The sequence below is a fragment of the Oreochromis aureus genome, linkage group 14 (assembly GCF_013358895.1).
Source record: "Oreochromis aureus strain Israel breed Guangdong linkage group 14, ZZ_aureus, whole genome shotgun sequence".
In the NCBI taxonomy this organism is placed as follows: domain Eukaryota; kingdom Metazoa; phylum Chordata; class Actinopteri; order Cichliformes; family Cichlidae; genus Oreochromis; species Oreochromis aureus.
In genome coordinates this window covers 32,024,826-32,048,504 of record NC_052955.1, presented here as the reverse complement: position 1 = coordinate 32,048,504, position 23,679 = coordinate 32,024,826, and the positions used below count along the sequence as shown (strand labels likewise).

Genomic DNA, 23,679 nt, shown 5'->3' with positions numbered 1-23,679 from the left:
AGGTAGGGCAGGAGGGCCTCAGGATTTAGGCAAAACTCGTACACAGGTGATCCCACACTGAGGAGTAGATGGTCTTTTGGTGTCTTTGCAGGGCAGCTGTCACTCACCTTGAAAGAAGGAGACATTAGTGTAACATCTTAGTGGTTAACAGCTGCCATACAGTGATCAGTGGCACAGCCTGTGTTGTTCAAATGTTTTTTCTCTACTCACCTGTGGCAGGCCTGACCTCTTTAACATGTCAGTGAGTGCAGCCAACACTTGAGTGTAATAGAAGCAGCCATGTGCCTTTGTGTGCAAGTAAGCATCACAGTCACTGCCCAGCTTTTTCAGACATCCCTCCTCATGCTTGCTAAGTTCTACACCTGTAGTCACATGGGCAGCGAAGCGGTGTAGAAGGTGGCGGAAGTGGTAAGTATCTTTAATCGGCCAGCTGGGTACAAGAGCTTTGTATGTTCCTGCACTGATTGTTGATCCCAAAAGGCTCAATCCCATTTGGTTCAGGATTTTGTTCCCTGAAAGAAATTAAAGCAAGTCTGACTTAATTTACTGAGTTGTATTGTTGGAAATGTCGTGACTTTGTTTTACACTCATCAGAAGGTTGGTTATTTGATCCCAACTCCTTCAATCGAAGTGTCTTTGGACAAGATAATACACCATTGTGAATCTGTTAGCACAATAAATACAACAGGTTTTAGGATTTAGGGTGGTTGATTAGACAAAGAGAGCTCTATATTGATGCAGTGCACTTATGGTTTTATGGTTTTTTAGGTGGAAAATAAGAACACTACCAGTATTTCTGCTCTGTATATTGTGAAACCCTTGTGGTGCATTTTCATACCTGAGAAATCTGTTAGTACATTTTGCCCAGCATGTGTATAAGCCCAGTACCAGGCATGTCCTCCAATCAGCAGGCCTCCTCCCTCTGCCACAAAGTTTTGGATTTCCTCCAAATGCTCAGTGATATACGCTGTACACACAAACACACTGAGGTCTTTCCTGAAGTTTGTCTGCTCACACTTCAGCCCTGACTTGCTGAGAACTTCGAGTGCAGGATCCACCATGACACCAACAACCCCTCTGCGCCCTTCATCCAACCAGTGAATGGCGTTTTGCCAAAATGGAGCCATGCTCTAAAATAAAAGAAGGAAAACAGGAAGAAGGGCAGTTATGTGTATGTGTGATATATAAAACATTTGTCAGAACAGCACGCATTTCACCCTATCCCAGCTACCATAGGGCAAGAAGCAAAGGACAGATCGCCAGTCTGTCAGAGGGCTAACACAAAGAGAGAGACAACCATTCGCACTCAGATTCACACCCACATTCACACCTATGGGCAATTTTGATTTAACAATGAACCTGACCCCACTAACTGTGGACTGTGGGAGGAAGCCAGAGTACCCAGAAAGAACCCACACAAACCCTGGGAGAAAATGCAAACTCCACACAGAAATCCGGGATTTTAACTTTTAAAAAGTTAAATTTTAATACTCTACCTCAACTACTAGATATGCTTCATGTGTAACCACAATGACCCGTCCTCGCCCATAGTAGGCTCCTGCCAGGAATGGACGTCCATCTTCTGTAGTCCCGATGGGAAAGGCTAGTGGTCCGTGGACTAGAACCTCAGAAAATACACAATCAGACGGGAGGTTGAACTCTGAAACCCCCTGGAGTAATAACTCTAAGTCATCCTTGAAGTCCTTTCCTGTCCTGTAATTGAAAGGTGGAATAGGAATATGAAAAAGACATCAAAAATTAGAGATACAGTGTACAGAAGTAAATTCAGAATAACTGGATGAATTTCTTTTTACTAAAATTGTGTTGTTTTAAACAAAATGCCTGTTTGTCATTATGAATTTTGAGTGTAAATTGCATCATTTTAATGTGTTTTTACTATCAATACTCTGTAAATATATTTTAAATTTTACAAATATGTTCTTGTAAAATGATTTATTATTTGTAAATTAGCATAAAAAAATCACTTTAGTAATAATGTTTCAAATAATAGAGAGAAAATATTTTTACGTTTAAAGTTATTTTGATTTGTTTATCATTTTCACAGTACTTTGGTCAGCTGTTATGTTGTTTTAAAATGCTTTAAAAATAAAGTGAAAGTTATTATATGGAAAGTGGAACTTTTATAAAGGTGCAGTAAAACAGGACTACGGTGTGTTTAATTTCGCATGATTTCTTAAAATTTATTTATCATTTATTAGTGTGCATTGTGTTCTGCGTCCTGATTGGCTGTAGACCACTGTCAATCAATCTCGTGCAGTGTCTCCTCTACAGTACAGAATGTGTTCAGCTTGTCTTCGATCGTTAGCGTGTGACGCTAAAGTATGTTTGTACGTTTTCCCCCCAACAAACACAACAATGTTAACGAAACATTTTGCACCGTCAATGGCACCTGCGGTAGCACCCAGAAGGCAGAGGAAGGTGCTAATCATAGCACAAGATGTTGGACTTCTGGACCTGCTAAAGGAAGGTAGAAGTTCTACTGTATTTTTCGGCTTATAAGGCGCATTAAGCGAAACAAAACAGTCAGATAAGTGAAACTTTTCTCAACTTAGTTCCGTACCATTCTATGTATCAAAGTTTCATTCTATAATACTAGATATATTTTCTACGAAGGTTTGAACTTTGAGAGTGTTAAAATAAGAGAGAAAAGTGTGAAAATGTTCATGCCCAGTGTTGGTCAAGTTACTTGAAAAAAGTAATCAGTAACTAATTACTGATTACTTCCCCCCAAAAGTAATCCCATTACTTTACTGATTGCTTATTTTCAAAAGTAATTAGTTACTTAGTTACTTTTTAAAAACATGATTTACAACCTGAATAGGTGATAAAGCGATATATCTTTCAGCCTAATTCTACTTTCTGCATAATCCATCATATAAAATGTAATCAAATGAAAAAAATGTCTCTTTTTAAAATTTGTTTTATTAGTTTTAATCTTTTAACTTTATGCATCAAGCAAACATTAAATTATATGCAACATTCTCTGACTGGAAGAAATTTGTTTAACATTTAAACCTATTTTCTGCACATTCCTGCACATAAAATAAAATATTTTTTGTGTTTACACTCACTCTTTCAAATAAATGCAAGTAAAACACAGCAGAAAATAAATAAAATCAAAGACTCCGGTCCTGTTGCTCTATTTTCACCTGTATAGCAGGAGTGGGGGCAGGCCGATGTTTGCCCTGGTGCAGGTGTGCTGCAGCGGTCATGTCATTGGAAGAATCCACAAGTTTGTCTGTGAATTTCCCATTCCGTGGTAGCGTAGTCGGTGCTTGCTCGGAAGTTTAGGGGTTTTTCGCTGTAAAAAGAAGTTTTCTTCCTACGCAGTGAACAGCTGACGCTAATGTTTTTGTCACTTTTTATGGAATCAAACTCAAAGTAAAGTCAGTACTTCCACGCTTTAAACGGTACACGGTCATACTCTCTCCCACACTCGATATATTATACATTTTTGATCTGCACACAGCTGTTGCGACGAACGTCGCACTCGCTTACGTCACTGTCATGAGACACTCACAAAAAAAATCATGGTTTTAGTAACGCAGTAACGCAGTAACGCAGCGTGCTTATGGAAAGTAACAGTAATCTAATTACCTTTTTGCAATAGTAATCCCTTACTTTACTCGTTACTTGAAAAAAGTAATCGGATTACAATAACGCGTTGCCTGTAACACGTTACTGCCGATCTCTGTTCATGCCTGTCTCAGAAAAGTGTATAAAGTGTGTAGTGAGGGGTTTTACAGCCTTAAAACATCTATAATAATTGTAAAAACTAAAGTTGGCTACTTTGCAGATTTCACCTATTGCGGGGTTATTTTTAGAACGTAACTCCCGCAGTAAAGGAGGGACCACTGTATAGCATATACTCACGCTAATGACTTCCAGGAGGACGGGATCTGAGGGTAGACAGGCAGGTTCTCCACTTCACCATAATGCTCAGTGAAGTAGATCCCTGCCACTCCCGACACTTTATTCCCATCAAACTGATGCAGTGTGTTCTCTTTGGGGTGAGTTGTAGCCCAATGCCACGCCTGCCCAGCTATCAGCACCCCTCCTCCAGCTTTCAGAAACGCCACCAGCTCCTTTGGGTCTGAGCCCACGCTGTAGGCATCGGTCACGTAAACACCAACTCCCAGGTTGTCACTGAAAGCTTCCACAACTTTTGTTTGGAAACTGGATTTTTGGAGGTTATCAGCAACTGCACTGACACTTCTGTGCACCCCTACAGAGAGGTTATCAGATCCATCACCTCTCAGCCAGGTCACAGCATTTTTTACCAGAGCAGGAAAGGCTGTCAAGTAGCCCTCATGACCCAGGACCACAATCCTTCCACTGCCGTACAGAGAGGCAGCCATCAGGACCTGACCTCGGCTGTTCATCGCTAAAGGAAAGGCATGGTCTCCAATCAGGACCAAGTCACAGGGAACACAGGGTCCCTGTAGGTCCAGCTCCTTCAGACCTCTCATCAGGGAGGCGTAGGCCTCTTCATGTTGGTTTTTGAATGATTGGTTAGATGACATAGTGTAGAGGATTTATACTCTGTAGACTGATGAAGAAGATGGAGGTTAGGATGCAGAAAGAGGAAGTTGTTAACACATCAGGTTTAATAGTTTTTCTTGCAAAGAAAAACTATGCCAAGTTGAGTAGATGGAATAAAAACACACAGTAAACATAACATCAAGACTCAGCAAATTGTCAAACTGTAGCTGGTGAGATAATAAAAAGCTGTTCTCCACTGATCTCATTACAACCAAACACAACTTAAAAACACAAAGCATTTTTTTCTCTTACCTGAAAGTTTTCTTTCTGTGATATTAGACTGTAGCACAACAGTTTTAAAGACAAACACACTCTATGTGACAGGAGAAAGAGTAAAAATGAAAGCAGAGAATGGAGCTGCTTATATAAGGAGATGTGATAAGGAGGAAAAAGCAAGGGGAGGAACCACTGATGAGAGATAGCTCCTTTTATGACCATGATAGGTTTGTAGCTTAAACCTATTCGCTGGAACGTTGAAGATAATATAATTACACAGCAAAAGCATTGAACACCAAGCAGGCAAAGTTCGTACTCATGCATGAGGGAGACCGGACCGGAGCCAGATGTCGCTCCGCCCACTTGGCCTCCGTCGGACTCTCGGCCAGGTTCCCCATAGCACTCCTTTTATTGTGGTTACATGAATATGCATAGGGTCATTAACGTATCTTACATAGGTATACATGTGAACAAAGAATACCTTGTGTGTGTGTGTGTGTGTGTGTGTGTGGGGGGGGGGGTCAGAGTGTGACCCCATAAAGACTTCCCTAAACCTCCTTGGTTTAGCAGTTCATCTAAACAAAAGGCACTTAGACTAAAACAGATATAGATACGTTTATCCTACCATAAAACAGTAAGACCTCTCCCATGCTCCCAGAGTGCTCTGGAATGCACACAAAGTTTGCAGACTATTAAGGATCAGACCTCTACCAATCTACAACTAATTATAAACTCTAAGCATATATAAGTAGATATTTCTAAGCATAAATGACAATCAACAATACAAATCTAACAGACCACAGGGGCAAAATGTGGCCATAAATCAATGTTTAATCAGAATGTGACGTGTCCTCTCTAAATTTGCAGAGATCATTGATTTTTGAAATGTATTTCCACTGAAATAATGAAGAAATTAAATGTTTCACAGCTACTTCAGGGTTACCAGGAAAGGAGAAGTCACAAAAATTACAAATTCTGTTAGTTGAAGAAATTTTCTAGTTGAAGAAAATCTTCCAAGAAGCAGATGAATTTTGCAGTATGATCGTAGTAACTGACCAAGAGTTCAGTTTCTGGAAAAATATAAAGCTGCAAATGTGCAATGAAAACACTAAAAGTACCCAATTTTTTCATAACCAAATACATTCGATGTCTAAATGTCCTTAATTATATTCCAACATTCCACCTTGTGTCTGACTTCTTTCTGTAAGTTCAGTATCCAATTTTAGACGAGGGAGTAAAGAGTGTGGCCAGAAACTTTATTACACTCATCCACCAAAATCTTGATAGAGGCAGTGAGACACCCAGCAAAATTGGCCGATGTGTAAATTTTTTCCAACCGACATTCATCAGTCAGTTTGTCAGTCAGTTCAATTTTCCATGGAACACTGTACTTTATGCCATTTGAAACCCACATGCTTCCATAATGAAACATACCCCCAAAGCAAGTTAAGACAGAGTCCTACTGAGCTATTTCACACAAAAAGCCTAGAGACACGGTTGGCCGATGTGTAAATTTTTTCCAACAGACATTCGTCAGTCTGTTTTGTTTGGAGGAAATATTTTACTTTCTTTTCTTTTTTGTTTCAGCATTAATATAGCTACTTTTTGGATTATTCATTTATTAATTTGAGATGCACCAAATCACACAAAAGACTTAACATTACATTGAAGATTTTCTTTCTTTCTTATTTTTTTTTTTTAATGTTCGCTGGAAGAGACATTTTTGTTTTTAACTTACTTTTTGTTTAATTTTGTATTTGGTTACAGTGGCAAAAAAAAACAGTTTCTCTCCAGAATATAACAAACAACGAAAGTTAAGACAGAGTCCTACTGGCTTGGAGCATTTTCACAGAAACAAGTACCCCTTCAGGCTCAGGTGTTCTGTCACTGCTGCCTCACTGTTATTTACCTCACTGTTGTTATTTACATAAGATTTATGAATAGCCTTGAAAATGCCCCTCTTTAAAGTTAGTTCCCACACTATTCCCTTGTAAGCACCACAGTTACAAAATTAAAAACAGAGTAAGTTATTGTTGTGTGCGAGTCTGTGTGAATGTAATAAAGATCTCTCCTCACAGAGAGAAACTGGTGTTTCTTCCTCCATATTCTGAGGTGCATTCTCCTGAAGGAGTTCATAGGTCAACCTTAATACATAAGAGACGTCTGTCTATTCAGTAAGGCAAAAGGAAGTTTTATAACACTGGAGTCAAAGTTTATACAAAAGCAAGTCTTTGACTATTTGAAAATCAAAAGCTAAGATGTATTCTGTAAAAGAAAAAAAGAAAAATAAAAAGCTGTTCTCCACTGATCTCATTACAACCGAACACAACTTAAAAACACAAAAGTTTAGGGGGTTTTTTTGTTACCTGAAAGATGCCTTTCTGTTGTATTAGACTGTAGAGATGAAAGACCAGGAGCTCTACGTGACTGGACAGGAGAAACAATGTAATTCAGACCAGGGAAAGGTGCTGCTTATATCAGGAGATACGAGAAGAAGAGGACAAACATACAAAGAGAGTGACCACTGAAAGGAGGCATTTCTTTTTATGGCTACTGTTAGGGTTCAAATATTAAGGAGGGATACAGGAGGAATTCCAAATAACAACACTGGTCCGGCCGGGTCAAGTCAAACGATGATTTTAATGAACACGCGTGGGGAGATGTACACTGCACAACATCAGCTGTAGATCTCCGCCCAAAAATACACAAGACAATCGTTTTATAGCATCAGGGTATGTTTACTGACGCCCCCTCTTGCGTCATCCGATACAATACATGCATAAGTTAAAACCACAAATGTTATGTTGACAACTTTTAACACAGTTAGAAAAGAACATTTTCTCCGTCTCCACGCCAGGTGCTTCCTGTTGAACTTCCCACTTTCGCTTATGTTTGGAACAGCAGACACATGTCCTAGAAAAAACTGTCACTTATGCAAGCACAAAATGCAGTTACAAGCAAAATATGTTTGAACTCTTACCTAGAAATGAGCCTCACTATGGTGTGTGTGCCTGTGTCTTGACCTCAAATGCACTCTGCCTCACCTCGCCGACTAACTCATGACCTCTCACCAGACAGAGAGACAGAAACCACTCTCATATGTGTAATAACCTAACTGAAACTATGTATATGTAATCTGTTGAATAAATGTTTTAATCAAATGGCCCTACTTAAAGCTTAATAAAAAGATATAAACTAATAAAAGATAATAATGAATAACCTGGTTATTCAAATAGCATCATCCAAACAGCTCCTCAAAATAACTTACACTTAGCTTAGTTTCACTTCCTGCAAAAGCGCGCTCTGCAAAAGCATGCGTTTCCTGTCAACCTTGGCACAGAGTGTACTCAGAGTTGAGCCTTTCTTTTATAACCCAACAGAATCAGCACATACACATTTAAGATTATAAAAAGTATTCAAAAGCATTTAAGATTATAAATTCAACTCAACAGTTTAAAGTGGTTATAACTGCACCTGTAATAAAGGCTAATTGGGTGCCAATATGTTTAAATATCTGAATACAACATCAACACTGCAGACCATGCCATCAATGCAATGGCAATGATGATGATCACGAACAACAGCAGTAAAATACTTCCCTGATCCCCACACTACAGAGTCAAACGTTTATAAAGGTTAAAAATATTTTTCAAATGTGTGAATGAGAAGGAGAACTTTGATGTGTTATATCCTCCTGAGAACCAACGTATTAGTTTTTGTCCTCTGTAATTGATATTTGTTTTTGGTCAATATCTTTTGACTTATTTAAGCTATCCTGCTAAGTCCTGATGTACTAAGTCGAGGACATCCTGGGCTTTTCATTGATATCCCATGTGTTTAGGTGACCTCTTTTACATTACATCATTAATTACAATCCATCACAGACCGATGTGTTATTTTTCTTTTCCATTTGAGTTTAAACTTCTTTCTGTAAGGTCAGCATCCAATTTTAGACAAGAGAGTAAAGAGTGTGGCCAGAAACTTTATTACACTCATCCACCAAAATCTTGATAGAGGCAGTGAGACAGACAGTGAGGTTGGCTGATGTGTAAATTTTTTCCAACAAGATTCGTCAGTTCAGTTTTCCATGGAAGACTCTACTTTATGCCATTTAAAGCCCACATGCCTCCATAATGAAACCTACAACCAAAGCAAGTTAAGACAGAGTCCTACTGGCTTGGAGCTATTTCACAGAAACAAAAAGTACTTGCTTTTTAGGCTCAGGTGTTCTCATTGTTCGCAGCACAGCCTGGTGGGTTGTTTTTTTATTGAAGGTTTATGACTAGCCTTGAAAATGCCCCTTTAAACTAGTTCCCTGTAAGCATCATAGTTACAACATCAACATCAGACTCGCACACAGCAGTTCTTGTCTCTGTGTGTGTGTCTGTGTATAAAATGTAAATCTGCTCAGTCCAATGTCCAACAACTAAAGGTCAAATCTTTCTGTGCAAAATAAAAAGGAATATATATGAAAATCATCATTTTAGTAAATTCTGATCAGGTCAAGAGGTCACACGAAAGTGGTTATCAGGTTATTAAGTCAACTCAGGGTTTCCAAATCTACCTATGATGTAGTTCGATTAGGTGTTGGTGTTGCTGCATATGACAAAACACTGAAATACGGTGTTAATGTGTGATCGAGAGACCTTTACCCCTATCCTGCCAATACTCCTTGTTGCTGTTGTTGTTGTTGTTGTTTATCAGTAAACAAAAATAGGATGTCTGTCTTTTCATTAGATCAGACACAACCTGCTTAAGTCTAATTACACTCAATTCAACGTTAATACAAAAGCAATTCTTTGACGTATTAAAAGTCTAAAGCTTACGTGTATCAAGTTTAGAGTCTTTAGAAAAATGACCTGTGAACAGCCTAGAGACACCAAACAAATGTTTTACACTACACATCATCCCTGTGTTGTGCATGTAGCAAAAGCTTAATGGGCATTTTTCCTCTTGTCTCCAACATAAATGGAATAGACACAATTGCGCACTGCTGGCACGGTCTCTGCGCACAGAAAATCTGCGTTGCGCACAAAAAAAATCAAACCTGAATTGAAATTAAAATTAATACTTTAACAATTCTGTTTTGCAGTGTTAGTCAGTAAGTGACTGGCTGCTCCTGTATGGGATTAGAACGATGCCACTTTATCCCATAGTCCAGCCAATGATGTGATTCACATTCGTATATATGTGTAGCGAGTAAAAGCCACCGAGTGTTCGCTAAGGGCCTCTATACTACTTGTGCAAACTTTCAGGCCCAAAGCTCTCACAGGAACGAGCCCAGAATAAACGGGACAAGAGGGTCAATATCAGTCAGATATGTTAAAATTTATTATTTTAAAAGAAAACACAAAGGGTTTGCAAAAGGACTAAAACATCAAAATGGAAAAGGTCACAAACGACCACAAGATAGTAGTGATGGCCCGCTTGAAGCTGACGCTCCGGAGCGTGTGTCGAAAAAAACAACATACTGGTTCAGAAGCACTGTGTCGAGGCTTGCTTCGTTTGGCAAAAGTCACGTGACCAGTGACGTCCGAAGCTTTATTACGCAGCAACTGCTTCGGTATCTGATTCAAATGGAACGAAGTGAATCATTTGCGGGATTTGTGGAGTGTCTTGATGGTGACAGATAGCGAACCACTGATCATTCTGAGAGATTTGGTTCTGTTGTGTAGGAGTATTTTGAGTTGATTCTGGTCAATCGGGTGGGTTTTCCAGCTTTGTGTTCTGGCTGTTTGCTTTTGTTTTGTGCGTCTTTATTTTATCTGAAAACGGGAAAAACTTAAAATGTAAAAAAATCTGCTTTTCATAATATAAATATCATTAAATAACTTCCATTTGACTCGTAACATTTAATGTTATAAAAAGATATATTTTATTTAAAAAAATAATCTTACAATGTTAGTCTACAAAATGTGCAGCAATTTAATTTATTTATTCTATTTAGCCGATAGTTTGTGGAGCCATAACTGCATCTCTACCAGTTTTTCTGCACTCTAGCCTCTTCTGTGCCATGTGAAGGGATTTTCCTTAAGGCAGGAGAAATTATCTCCACGAAAAGGAACAGATTCGGCCATCGCACAGTGGAACAAATTTTCTTCTTAAATAAAAATGAAAAAGGGTTTCCTTAAATGCATCATGTTATTAATTTGCAAGTTCATAAGCATTTTCCCTTCCCATTTCACAATCAATTCTACCCCCAGGTCAAAAATATGTATAGGAAAATTTCCCTAATATAATATTATTTATAAATATACCCGTCTAGAGATTAAATGCATAAGTACATGGAGGCAGGACCTCACAGCAGAAGCATACGGCATAATGTGCATTATTATATGTATGTTATATGTAACGTGGTATTTTTCAATTATTGTATTTACCAACATCAAGAAGTCACAAGCAAAGAAAGACCAAACCATGGTGCATGTTTAAACAAGGAAAGTTTACTGGTCAAAATTATTTATTAAACAAATAAACTACATTTAACACCAAAAAAAATACACGTTCAAAGCAACACAACAGCAGCCCAATATGAGACAGAGTTCCACTCTGTATAGTGGGCTATCATTATGAAGCAGTTGGTTTTATTTTGTGGATTCAAGCTGCTCTTCATATTTTTGGCAACCAGATGTCACCAGAGAGGACTGTGTTGAAAAGCTTCGAGTAATGAACCGTTTTTCAATACAAGCTTCAGTGCTTCAGAAAGCTTCATTTGGCCATCACTACAAGATAGTCTTATTGGTGCAACCTGCCAGCAATGCAACTATCACCTGAGGCTTGCTCTACCCCGGTGGTCCCAGATGCTCGTTACTTTAAAAGAAACAAATCCACCCCAAATAAATAAGAGCCCAACAGAACACTTATCGCATGCACTAAGTGTTGTAGTCCAGGCAATGATTGGTGGCACTAAAATCACTCTTAATAAAACTTGTTCACTGCAAATCCACACGGAGCACCTCTAAAAGACCTAATTCCCCTAAGGTAAGAGCCCAGCTCAGGGGTTGCACGTTGTCTGACTAATATTGCACCAGCCCGTTGAAAATAAAAACAAACCCGGCACAAAAAACAGTTTTAAAAGGTGACCCTACTAAAACCAAAAAACGCAACAAAAAGAGGAGGAGGAAAAAACAGTGACAAATTCACATGTGCAGCCTGTCCTGCAGGAGGCAATACAATATAAATTAGATTATAGTGCATAAATATACTTTTTTTAATGTCAAATATATTAAGTTAACATACCTCCAGCACACAACTGTGTTTGCTGCACACCTGGCTTATCTTGGCTTATCTTCTAAAATCACTACTAAAAACATAAAATACAATAAACTAGTGATGTGTCCTGTGTGTCGAAGCTTCGAATCGCGCTTCGGGTAATCTCGGGGGCGTGTCTGTGAAGCGCGTATCGAGGCTTGCTTTGATTACGTATGCAGTGACGTTCGAGGCTTCGCGGGCAGTCCGTACCACGTGACTGATTCGGGAACTGGTTCACTGGTTCGCGCCAGATTCGAAATAAAATGGGCAGCAAAACACAGCTGATTCCCCCATCACATTGTGTTGCGGAATTGGATTGTTTACGTGCTACATAGTTACTTGAGCATTTCTTCTTCGATGGAGCCTGCAAGGAAGAGATTTGTTTTCTCTTCCAATAAAGTATGCACACAGTAATAAATATCACAAATGATAAGTACCATAATATAAATAAACAACACTACAGATCCTATAACCTGATTTATGTCTTTTAGTTTATTAAAAAGTGAAGCGCCACACAGTTTGTGTCATTATCCAGATGTACATAAGCATGATTACACAGTTATAGGGGCGGGTTTTGATTATCGATTAAAATCGATTCTCGCTTGGAAAACGTGATATTGTTTAATTAAAATCCTGAATCGATTTTTAATATAACTTTATTTTGCCCGAAATGCCAGAATCTCAGGTTAAACCTCACAAAAATTTCAACAACCACCAAACAGCTAAAACAGTAAGTGACAGCAGGTACACGGATTCTGCACAAAGACGCAAACACAAAGCGCGGAACCGCTGACGGATCAGAATCAGTGAGATGTCGCCTTTCTCACCCGACGACACGGACACGGTCAGGGCTGAAAGGACAGCTCACTGATTCTCATGTGTCGGCTGGTCCGCGCTTCGTTTTGACGTCTTTTTGCGCTGATTCTGACGCTGCAGGTTTTATTTCTCTCTCCAAACAATATTGACTGAACCAGCAGCAAAAGAAGATCCAAACTACGCTTCACATAAACATCGTCATGAATTCCCTCTGACTTTTGCTGTTTTGCTTCCACCACGATAAAAATCACACTTCATGCACAGCTCTCTCTCTCTCTCTCTCTGTACTTGAAGAACAGTTTCCCGTCTAAAAATCTGTTTTCTGCATTATTCCCTTGCTTGTTACGCACAAGTCTCACCGTTGTTTACAGCGCTGTCAGCCGCTGTTTTTTTCCTTTTACTTACTACCGAAAAGAAAACCTAATTTCTGCTGTTCAATAGGCTACCAAACAAATTTAAACTTTTTAAAATTATGCAAAATTGCAAAACGCTTAGCCGTGTCTCTAAACCTCTGTAACTTTGCTTTGCTTCATTCAGCAGCATCAGGTAATGTTCATATGTTGATGAATGGTTTTCTTTCGTTTTTGATCTGCTGCAGAATATTTTTATAAATCGTATTTCTGTTTTATCCTTAGCTGCTTTGACACAAAGGCATCTGCTGTGATGCTCACACCTTTGATAAAGTCTCGCAAGTGTCAGCTTTCTTTTTATAGATATAAAAATATAGAAATGTACTGATCCATGATCTGAATTATAATATTTCTGACTAAGGCACAATTTCCCCTGATCGAATCCTGGATCGAATCGATTCTAGAAATCAGTGACAATACGCAGGCCTAACAGTTACACAATCATACCAAAACTCTGTCCTGATAGTTTCCACTTTCTCTTTTGTATCAGACATACTGAGACAATATTTGGGATAAATAACCACGAAAACAATCTATTTATTCAGTTTAGAAGTTTACACATCACATCATTATAATCACAGAGCCTAGTTCACTTAAATCGTCCACTTGATGGCGCAGTAGAGCAAATGAATCATCACAATGCTTCGAACCATGAGTCGACCAGTTGGATGGAAAGCTTCAGCTCATCACGAGGCTTCATCTCACCATCACTACAATAAACATCAAATACATTTCAACAAATTTAACAAAAAGCACTAAAAGAAAAACAGCCTGTACCTCAAACCTCTGCTGTAGAGGTTTAAAACAACTGTGTGTAGAAGACAATTAAAACTTCTCAGGCTCTTCACCTACTCACACAACCATTGTTCACAGCCGCTGTCAGTGCAAATGAAGAGCACCTGCTGCTACTTCCTCTTTTATACCCTCCCTTGGGTCCCCTGGGTCCTAAAGCCTTCCCCCATTACATATGCAGCTAATCAACGTGATTGACAGGCTATGACAGCGTCCTTATGTGCCGACACCGGAGTTTTAGTTAGCAAAGCGGCGTGGCTGATGTGGAGTGAAGCCACGTTAATGACAACCTGTACAACCATTGGAGATGTGAGCAGGACAGACGGAACAATTGACGGAAAAAGTGTGGACTTTATACCAGTTTTTAAATTGTGTTGATAGGCCACGTAAAACCAGAGTTATGATAAAAATATATGCAATGTTTGGTTTTCTTCCTGAATACTATCCTGTTTATATTTACTGCAGGAAGAAGCGGTAAAAACGGCGTTTTATATGGAAAACGATCGAAAGCACTCTCCACCTGTGAGCAAAACCAAAACCAAAAAAACCCCCACCCTTTGCTATTGGTGGAAAAATGTACCATGTCGACCAATTAAAAAATGATATGGCAACATGGCATTTAGTTGTTTAGGAAGGGGGAAGTTTTAGGAGTGACGGCGGTGTTTTGAGATGTGAGAGATTTGAGGCGTTTAGCGCAAATCTTGTGTAGTTAGTGTGTAGTTAGTGTGTAGTGTAGTCAATAGTTTTGTTGTGTGTGTCAGAACAATGAGGCGGCTGCTGAATGTTACAGGAGTGATACATCTCCTGTTGTCAGGCCTGCAGGTATCAGGCTGTTGTTCTCCTTTATCTCATAGTGGAGAGAAATTATTTTTTGGAGTGGCACAAATAATTTGTGTGGCATCAGATTTGATGCAGAACAGCTGATTGTTCTGTAAATAGTTTGAAATGTTTATTTAAAAAACCGCCTTGGCTGTATTTGTAGGTAAACAGCTGCAAAAAAGCATTGTTGTTTGCATAACTCAGTTACTTTTTTGAAGAAGTAACTATATAATTAATTGCCCAACATTGGTCATTATATACTGTATTTTGCAGACAGAGAGTTACAGGACTCTGTCCCAGATGACAGACTCATACTCATAACACAAGTCAGAGCTTTATTGGAGTTCAAGTTATTTTTACTTCCAATAGTGTTAACATACTACACAGGTCATGAACAAGATTTTTTTTAAATTTTCATTGTAAGTGGGCTAGAGCAGTTAATTAAAAGTAGTCTAACATAAATGTAAATGCTGTAATTAGGGATGGGTACCGGTTTCGGTTCTGACATAAACGGTAGTAACCAGACCGAAAAGCAGCGCACATTTCGGTGCTTTATTTCGGTGCTTTTTTTTTTCTTGAGATACACTTTGGATTCTAGCCAATCATTTTACCTTTACAAGGATAGTAAGCGGGCCCAGGTACGTACGTTCTTTTAGAGCAGAGCTACAGATTAAAAATGCCCAAGGCAAAGCGGTCAAAAGTCTGGCTGTACTTCACAGCAAAAGATGCAAACTCAGCAGTCTGCAATAAGTGCTTTAAGCCCCACGCCCCCGGTACCACGAGCAAAAAGGAGGAGATCACGTTTAATCGGTTATAACACGGGGTGAGAAATATAAGTCCAGACATGTGTGGTATCCACAGAAACCTCTGAATCTCAGCTAAAATGTCATATGAACCATTTCTACAACCACCAAACTCAACGAAAACAAGCCATGATTAAACGAGCAGTTATGTAAATGCGCACAAGTCCGCTAAACAAACAAGGCAAACCAGAAATTCTCCAGACTTTGTGTATCCGGCTAAAGATAGGCTGGTTATCTTCCAGAGCTGTCACCAATTCCAAACACCAAGTTTCACCACACTCTGACCAAAATTCACTGAATGAGCGGCAAAAGAAGACCACAAAAACACACAGCGGTGCAATGCGCTAAGACAGAAATTGGCTTACCGTCCGGATTTCCTCCGTTATTTTCGCCGGTAGGTAGCCATGTGATTATCAGCAGTTACCACGCCTACCTAGCCGCATCAGAGTCATTTTCCGTCAACAACCTCCATTTTAGACCCACCTATAGACTGGACAGACGTCACATGCAGTAAATTTGGGCCCACGTGGGTTTTGGCATTACAACGTCTGATTGGTTGACGTAACGTGAACGTGGCATTGTTACTGTGACTCTATTGGCTCAAACAATTAAAAAGAGGTGTCAATCATGCAAATTGACCAAAAGAAACCAAAGTTACAGCCCCTCAGAGTTTAAAGGGCCAGAGGCCAATTAAGCGCTCCATGGCAGAAAAGGCCAATTACCATGTAAATGTATGGTTAATTCTTCAAAAACGCATTTTTTAAAAAAAGCATTTTTAGGCATGTTAATAAAATTAATTAATGATTGCTCTTAAATACCTAAAAAAAATCAACTGGCATGGTGTCCAATTGTGTGCAAGAATTGGACATTTTTGTACAACGTCTGGATATTCATGTATTGACAGCGCTGTAATTTTTCACTGTTTCACTTTAAAAACATAAATCTTTGCACAGATGATGTTTATATGTTGTTACGGTTCTTATCATTTTGCAGAAAAAAAGAGACTGCTAAAAATAAAAACATGAGAGGTTTTTGGACGAAGTTTGTGTTCTCCATTCTTTAAGCACCGGTTCGAGCACCGGTTCGAGCACCGTTTAAGCACCGGCACCGTTTCAAAAGTACCGATTTGGCACCGGTATCGGATAAAACCTAAACGATACCCATCCCTAGCTGTAATTTGATTATTTTAATAAACCATTTAACTTGGATGCATTCGATGCTGCTGTGACCACGGTGCACACGTCTGCTGTTGCTCACAGTGGTCCAAGGGATCGCTCAGGGAGTTTGTGTGTTCGCTCAGACACATGAAAAATTAGAGGGAACATTGGTGTTGATGGATGTGTTTGAGGAATCATCAACATCAATGAGTGAGCTCAGAGTAGAGTGACATATTTTGAGAAGACAGTCACACTATGATATCTTGTGCTACTTCATCTTATACTGATATCTTCATCTTAAGAATGGACAGGTGTCCGTTTGTCTGTCTGCAGCAGGAAGCTGAGAAAACCTGGGCAGAAAAGACTAGAATGATTCTTTAAAACGCTGTCACTGGCATTCAAAATGTATGTATTTTTCCCCTAACTTCTTCTTTATTTTTTTGCATCACTTTCAACTTTTAAACAGAAAATACCTGCTGACATCTCAGCTTGCCCAGCTTAAGTCATTGTTAAAGGTAGAGGGACACACTTGTATGATGAACACAACTACAGTTTTTATGAGATTGACCATAAACACAGTTTTCATTGACTGCGATAGCCAACTGTGGTAACATTTTGGGAGTAATGTAAAGGCTGGATGCACAGATGAATTGACAGGTGAGAAGCTTTACAAGAGCTCTTTCTGAGATAAGAAGAGAGAGAGATTGCTTTACTTTGGTTACATTTAGATGTTTTATTTTTGGCAAAAACTTCTAGAAGAGGATGGAGGCTGTAGTAGGAGCACGAGGAGTTTATCCGAGTGGGCAGACAGTCTTACAGTGAATGCAAAGTGTGAAGGTGGAGCTGAGGGGTGGTGCCTCAGCAAATTGTCTCCTGCAGGTGATTTTGTCACTAATGAATTCATTTAAAAGTTTTATTTACAGATTATTTAAAGCTTATTTACACAGACTCAGTAACTGTTCTCATTTCTTTCACTGTTTCTCTGAGCTGTTCAGTTCAGCACTCGGGTTCTTCCGTAGTATCCACATTAAATTCAGGAGGACACTCTTCAACTCCGTAAGTCACATCCACGTGAAGGCGGCCGTCTTCATCAGTAGACATAATCATTGTGTGACGGTTCAGTCTCTCCCATAGCTTCTTCTTTATGAGGCGTCCCAGCTCCAAACTGTATGGACGGAGCTGTCCGTTCTTGTCTCTGTGAGGAACAGAAGAAACAGAAAGTTTTAAGCCATTTTTTTTGTCGGGCACGGTGGGGGTTGGGGGTGGGGGGCAAAAGACGCTTGATCCACACTGACCTCAGCATATCATCGACCACTTCATGGTACACCTGCTGGCCGAGGTACAACAGTAGAAGGTTGGAGGTTGGGGGCTGTATTTGAGACCGGAGGCAGCTCAGCATCAGGGATGGTGGCTGATGGTCTTGTGAGTGTGTCGTCTGCATCTGAGGTGGAGGCCTGAGGGGTGGAAGACATATATCTATCATTTATTTGTTATTAATTCAGCACCACAGCAGAAAGTCTAGAAGAGACAGACAACCTTGGTTTTTCTCCTTTTCTGGGGAAGGATGTCTGCACTTGGAGAGCGCTGGCGTTTCACTTGAGTGTGCTGTAAGTGGAAAAAGGCAGTAAGACACAAGAAAATCCTTAAAAACATCCTACAAGAGACAAATCTCCATCAGATACATTGACCACTCTCACAGGAGATGACAAAAATTGCCCAGATCTTAATATTGAAGAAGACATTTAAAACATGAGTAGTAACAGAGCACAGCTGTGAATAAAGATTTGATAGAAAGTAAACAAGTAAGTGTTGTAAATGAATCCAACAATATATTATTCACGTATATTCACATATTTTATCGTTTAACATATGAGAATCAGATGTGTAACCTGCTCATCCTTGAAGCACTGACACCGTCTACAGGCTCCAGGCTTTCTCCTCCTCTCTGATAGCTGTGCAGAGACTCTCTTTGCTGTGAGGCTGTCTTGGACTTCAGCAGCACACTGCAAAATGTCATACACATCAGAAAAACACCTTTCTAACACAGCATATGTAATACACGTCACTTTTAAGAAATTTCCTAAAACTAAATTGGATTTTCTGGAAGACTGAACACCACAGTGTTTTCCTGCCACCTAAAATTTACATGCAAACAGCGGTTAAGTGAAACTTTAGCTAAATACATAATATCAGGTTATAGTATTTCAGATTCACTGGGTTGACTTGTTTAAAACAATGAGATCCAAATGGATGAAAAGGTTTAATTACAATAGATGCAGTAAAACATTTATGCATGCATTTGCATTTGTTTTGAATTAAATTAAGTTTAGCCAACTTTGAGTGCTACCGATGAATGCACGTCTATTCACACTCTTACGTAAATTGTAAATAAAGTAAATTGAGCAAATTGTCCTTGAAATGGCTTCATTGGATATATATTTACAATAAATAAGGTTTTTTTTAAATTGAAGACATGAGAAAATCTTAAATCTAAACTTTCAGGCCTATAAAAATCTCAGAGGTGAAACTCATTGAAAACAAATCAAATCTCACATTTTCCATGATGGAAGTCGCTTTCTTCTGGCTCTGTGAATTTTTAGTCCTCATCAGGATGAAAATATTCTTCAATAAAACTGATAATTTGCTAGAAATCACTGTGTGAAAAGTGTCAAAAAGGATCTTGAGCATCAGAATGTTTGTTTAGGTTTAAATGATGAATAGACAGAAATGAGGCATCTGCAGGGGAACCATGGCAACTGTGGAACCCTGGGTATCCATGTAGTGCACAGCTGTTTTTGTAAGCAACTTGGTATTTTGAAACATCTCACCTGTGTGACTGTCTCTGACAGACAGTCTGACTACATCCTCACTCACAGAGCCTGCTTTAACTGTGCTCTCAGTCTTTCTATGAACAGCTGACTGTATTTGTGCTTGCACTTGTAGAGCTTTAAATCAACCAGCCTTATTGTTAGCCCAACAGAGTTTGGATTAAATAAGAAGAAAGCAAAAAGATACAGCCATGTAGAAACAAAGGCTCTTTCTGCACAATCAGCACAAATTTTCAAATGGATTAAGTTTTAATAGAGTAAAAATCACCAACAAACACATCTCCAAACATCATGAAACTCCTCATCACATCTGTTACACATCAAAAACCTTCTAATCAAACCTAGTGCCTTAGATTAGGGAGCCTTACCTAGATGTTCATGTCACTGTATAGCATGTTCAGCTTTGACTGTTCCTTAATTCAGACTCCTCATTTTGTGCACATGGGACAGCAGCAGTATCTTCATTCATGACTATATTTAGATCTGGTGACAAAGCTGCACCTTAGTGAAGACCTCATGGTAATATATGGCTGTGGTTTCTTCATATTAGACAGTTTTGCTGTTATACACAGATCGAATGAAAGGAAACATTTGGAGGCCAACATCTTCAGGATGTGGCCAGTTCCATCAGAACTGTCCATATATTATTTTTTCATTAGATGAGTGAGAAGACCACTTCCTCTTGAGGACCACAGGTGTTTTGCTCTCATTAAGTTTACTTTTGCAGAGATTCATTTTAGACTGGTAAATAAAATGAAGAGTGTCACCGTGTTATAGCACAGACATACAGCACAGCAATAGTAATTTTCGTTTACATTTAGGACAAAGTTACAGTTTTTGTCTGACTGTTTTGGTTAAATTCTGAGATCAGCTTTTCAAAGCACAACTGTTTTCAGGCCTCTTTATGTTTTGAAAGTGTGAAATGCACAGAGCTCCACTTCTATGTTGACCATGCTGTTTCAAAATCAGCATGTATAGATTTCTGTGTGTCACTTAAAGTTATTTTTTAAAATAGAGGATAAGTATCTAATGAATTTGTAATGTGTTCTATGTTCATGTGATTGCAAAGCAAAATGTCTGTGAAGATTCTCAGTCATCCAGGTCATCGTAGTCAAAGGAGTTTGCAAAGAAAAGCGTCTGGACTTCTTTAAGTTGCTTGAAGACGTTTCACCTCTCATCCGAGAAGCTTCTTCAGTTCTAAGGTCAAATGGCCGAGAGTCCCAGATTTAAACCCAGTGGGAGTATCCCCCCCAAGGAGGGACAAAGGACCCCCTGGTGATCCTCTAATCACATGCGCCAAGGTGTGAAAGCGGGTGTGGGACCTAATCAGCCAGGGTTTCGGTGAGCCCATTGTGAAACCTGGCCCCACCTTGTCATGTGAATTCCTGAGGTCAGATGGCCCAGGATGTGAGTGGGCGTTAAGGCGTCTGGGAGGGAACTCAAAACTGGATTATAGATGGCAGACAGTTGGTGTCGTAAACCGCCGCCTCTGTTCAAAGATGGTCGCTCACAGTGGACATAGATGGCCTCTTTCACTCCTCTTTCAAACCATCTGTCCTCTCTGTCCAATATGTGAACATTGGCATCCTCGAAAGAGTGACCTTTATCCTTAAGATGCAGGTGGACTGCTGAGTCTTGTCCTGTGGAGGTGGCTCTTCTATGTTGTGCCATGCGCTTGTGAAGTGGCTGTTTGGTCTCTCCAATGTAGAGGTCTGGGCATTCCTCGCTGCACTGTACAGCATACACCACGTTGTTCAGTCTGTGTTTAGGAGTTTTGTCTTTCGGGTGAACCAGTTTCTGTCTGAGTGTGTTGCTGGGTCTGAAGTACACTGGGATGTCGTGCTTGGAGAAAACTCTCCTGAGTTTCTCTGATACACCGGCTACATAGGGGATGACAACGTTGTTGCGTCTGTCTTTCTTATCCTCCCTCGCTGGTGTCTGATCTTCTTTTCTGTGCCTCTTTGCTGACTTTATGAACGCCCAGTTAGGATAACCGCATGTTTTCAGTGCTTCCTTTACATGTGTGTGTTCCTTCTTTTTTCCCTCAGGCTTAGAGGGAACATGTTCTGCCCGGTGGTGTAGGGTCCTAATTACTCCAAGTTTGTGTTCCAGAGGGTGATGGGAGTCAAAGAGGAGGTACTGGTCTGTGTGTGTGGGCTTCCGGTAAACTTCAATGTTGAGGTTGCCATTCTCTTCAATGTGCACTGGCGCAGTCCAGGAAAGGCAAACAGTTATCCTTTGTGTCTTCCCTGGTGAACTTGATGTTTTTATCCACAGCGTTAATGTGCGCAGTGAAGGATTCCACTTCTTGTGTCTTGATTTTGACCCAGGTGTCATCTACATATCTGTACCAGTGGCTGGGTACTCCTCCTTTGAAAGGGCCAAGAGCCTTTCTTTCCACTTCCTCCATGTAAAGGTTGGCTACAATAGGTGACACGGGGGAGCCCATGGCACAGCCATGTTTTTGTCTGTAGAAGCCTTCGTTGTATTTGAAGTATGTTGTGGTGAGGCAGAGGTCTAACAGTGTGCAGATCTGATCGGGTGTGAAGTTGGTCCTGTCTTCCAAGGAGCTGTCTTCTTGTAGTCGTTTTCTGACAGTCTCCACTGCTTCCGTGGTGGGTATGCAAGTGAAGAGAGAGACTACGTCAAAGGACACCATGGTTTCATCTGGATCCAGGGTAAGTTTCTGGACCTTGTCGGTGAAGTTGGTGGAGTTCTTGATGTGGTGTGGGGTGTTCCCCACGAGAGGTGCAAGGATGGTAGCAAGGTGTTTTGCAATGTTGTAAGTAGCTGAGTTTATGCTACTGACTATGGGTCTGAGTGGGACCCCTTCCTTGTGGATCTTAGGAAGTCCATAAATGCAGGGTATGGCATCCCCTGGATAAAGGCGGTGATATGTGAGGCGGTCAAATCATTTGACGTAGTCTCTCTCTTCACTTGCATACCCACCACGGAAGCAGTGGAGACTGTCAGAAAACGACTACAAGAAGACAGCTCCTTGGACAGCTCCTATGGCACAACATAGAAGAGCCACCTCCACAGGACAAGACTCAGCAGTCCACCTGCATCTTAAGGATAAAGGTCACTCTTTCGAGGATGCCAATGTTCACATATTGGACAGAGAGGACAGATGGTTTGAAAGAGGAGTGAAAGAGGCCATCTATGTCCACTGTGAGCGACCATCTTTGAACAGAGGCGGCGGTTTACGACACCAACTGTCTGCCATCTATAATCCAGTTTTGAGTTCCCTCCCCAGACGCCTTAACGCCCACTCACATCCTGGGCCATCTGACCTCAGGAATTCACATGACAAGGTGGGGCCAGGTTTCACAATGGGCTCACCCGAAACCCTGGCTGATTAGGTCCCACACCCACTTTCACACCTTGGCGCATGTGATTAGAGGATCACCAGGGGGTCCTTTGTCCCTCCTTGGGGGGGATACTCCCACTGGGTTTAAATCTGGGACTCTCGGTCATTTGACCTTAGAACTGAAGAAGCTTCTCGGATGAGAGGTGAAACGTCTTCAAGCAACTTAAAGAAGTCCAGACGCTGTTCTTTGCAAACTCCTTTGATTTCAAAGCAAAGATTTAAACACATTTATATTTCAGTGTCTAATTCATGAGCTGTAAACATAATATTTCATAATCAGGCAACCCTGCTGAGCTGCTGGTTCAAAGTACAGATCCATCCATTCTCTTCCACTTATCCTTTTCAGGGTTGCAGGGGGCTTGAGCTTATCCCAGCTGTCTGAGGGCAAGAGTCAGGGTACACCCTGGACAGGTCACCCGTCTGTCACAGTTCAAACACCATTTGCACTCACATTCACACCTATGGGCAAGTTACCTATTAATCTAAACCCACTAACTGCATGTCTTTGGACTGTGGGAGGAAGCCACAGTCCCCAGAGAGAACCCATGCAAACACAGGGAGAACATGCAAACTCCACACAGAAATAGCCTGGCCTGATGATGGAATTGAACTCAGGACCTTCTTGCTGTGAGACTGAATTGGAATAAAACAGAT

General features: G+C 40.3%; 1 protein-coding gene and 1 long non-coding RNA gene across 3 annotated transcripts in view; both read right to left on the bottom strand.

Annotated features, from left to right (window-relative positions):
• LOC116332757 (TRPM8 channel-associated factor homolog) overlaps nt 1-7,206 on the bottom strand; it is a 12,316-nt gene extending 5,110 nt beyond the window's left edge. Inside the window, exons 1-6 of one of the 2 annotated variants that reach the window (XM_039622263.1) lie at nt 7,146-7,206; nt 3,895-4,570; nt 1,497-1,713; nt 839-1,130; nt 211-512; nt 1-107 (exon numbers count right to left, since the gene is read on the bottom strand). The exon at nt 1-107 is cut by the window's left edge and continues 68 nt beyond it. In XM_039622263.1, coding sequence (XP_039478197.1) covers nt 1-107; nt 211-512; nt 839-1,130; nt 1,497-1,713; nt 3,895-4,544 — 1,568 coding nt within the window. In that variant the 5' untranslated portion in view covers nt 4,545-4,570; nt 7,146-7,206. Of the gene's footprint in view, nt 108-210; nt 513-838; nt 1,131-1,496; nt 1,714-3,894; nt 4,571-4,815; nt 4,881-7,145 lie in introns of those variants that run through there. The other variant, XM_039622262.1, reaches the window with a different exon arrangement.
• Nucleotides 7,207-17,818: 10,612 nt separating this feature from the next.
• LOC120443553 lies at nt 17,819-19,495 on the bottom strand. Its single transcript, XR_005615486.1, has 5 exons — nt 19,381-19,495; nt 18,717-18,830; nt 18,364-18,432; nt 18,123-18,281; nt 17,819-18,022 (listed from the first exon to the last, which is right to left on the bottom strand). It is a non-coding gene; the product is annotated as an uncharacterized LOC120443553 (long non-coding RNA).
• Nucleotides 19,496-23,679: the final 4,184 nt, after the last annotated feature.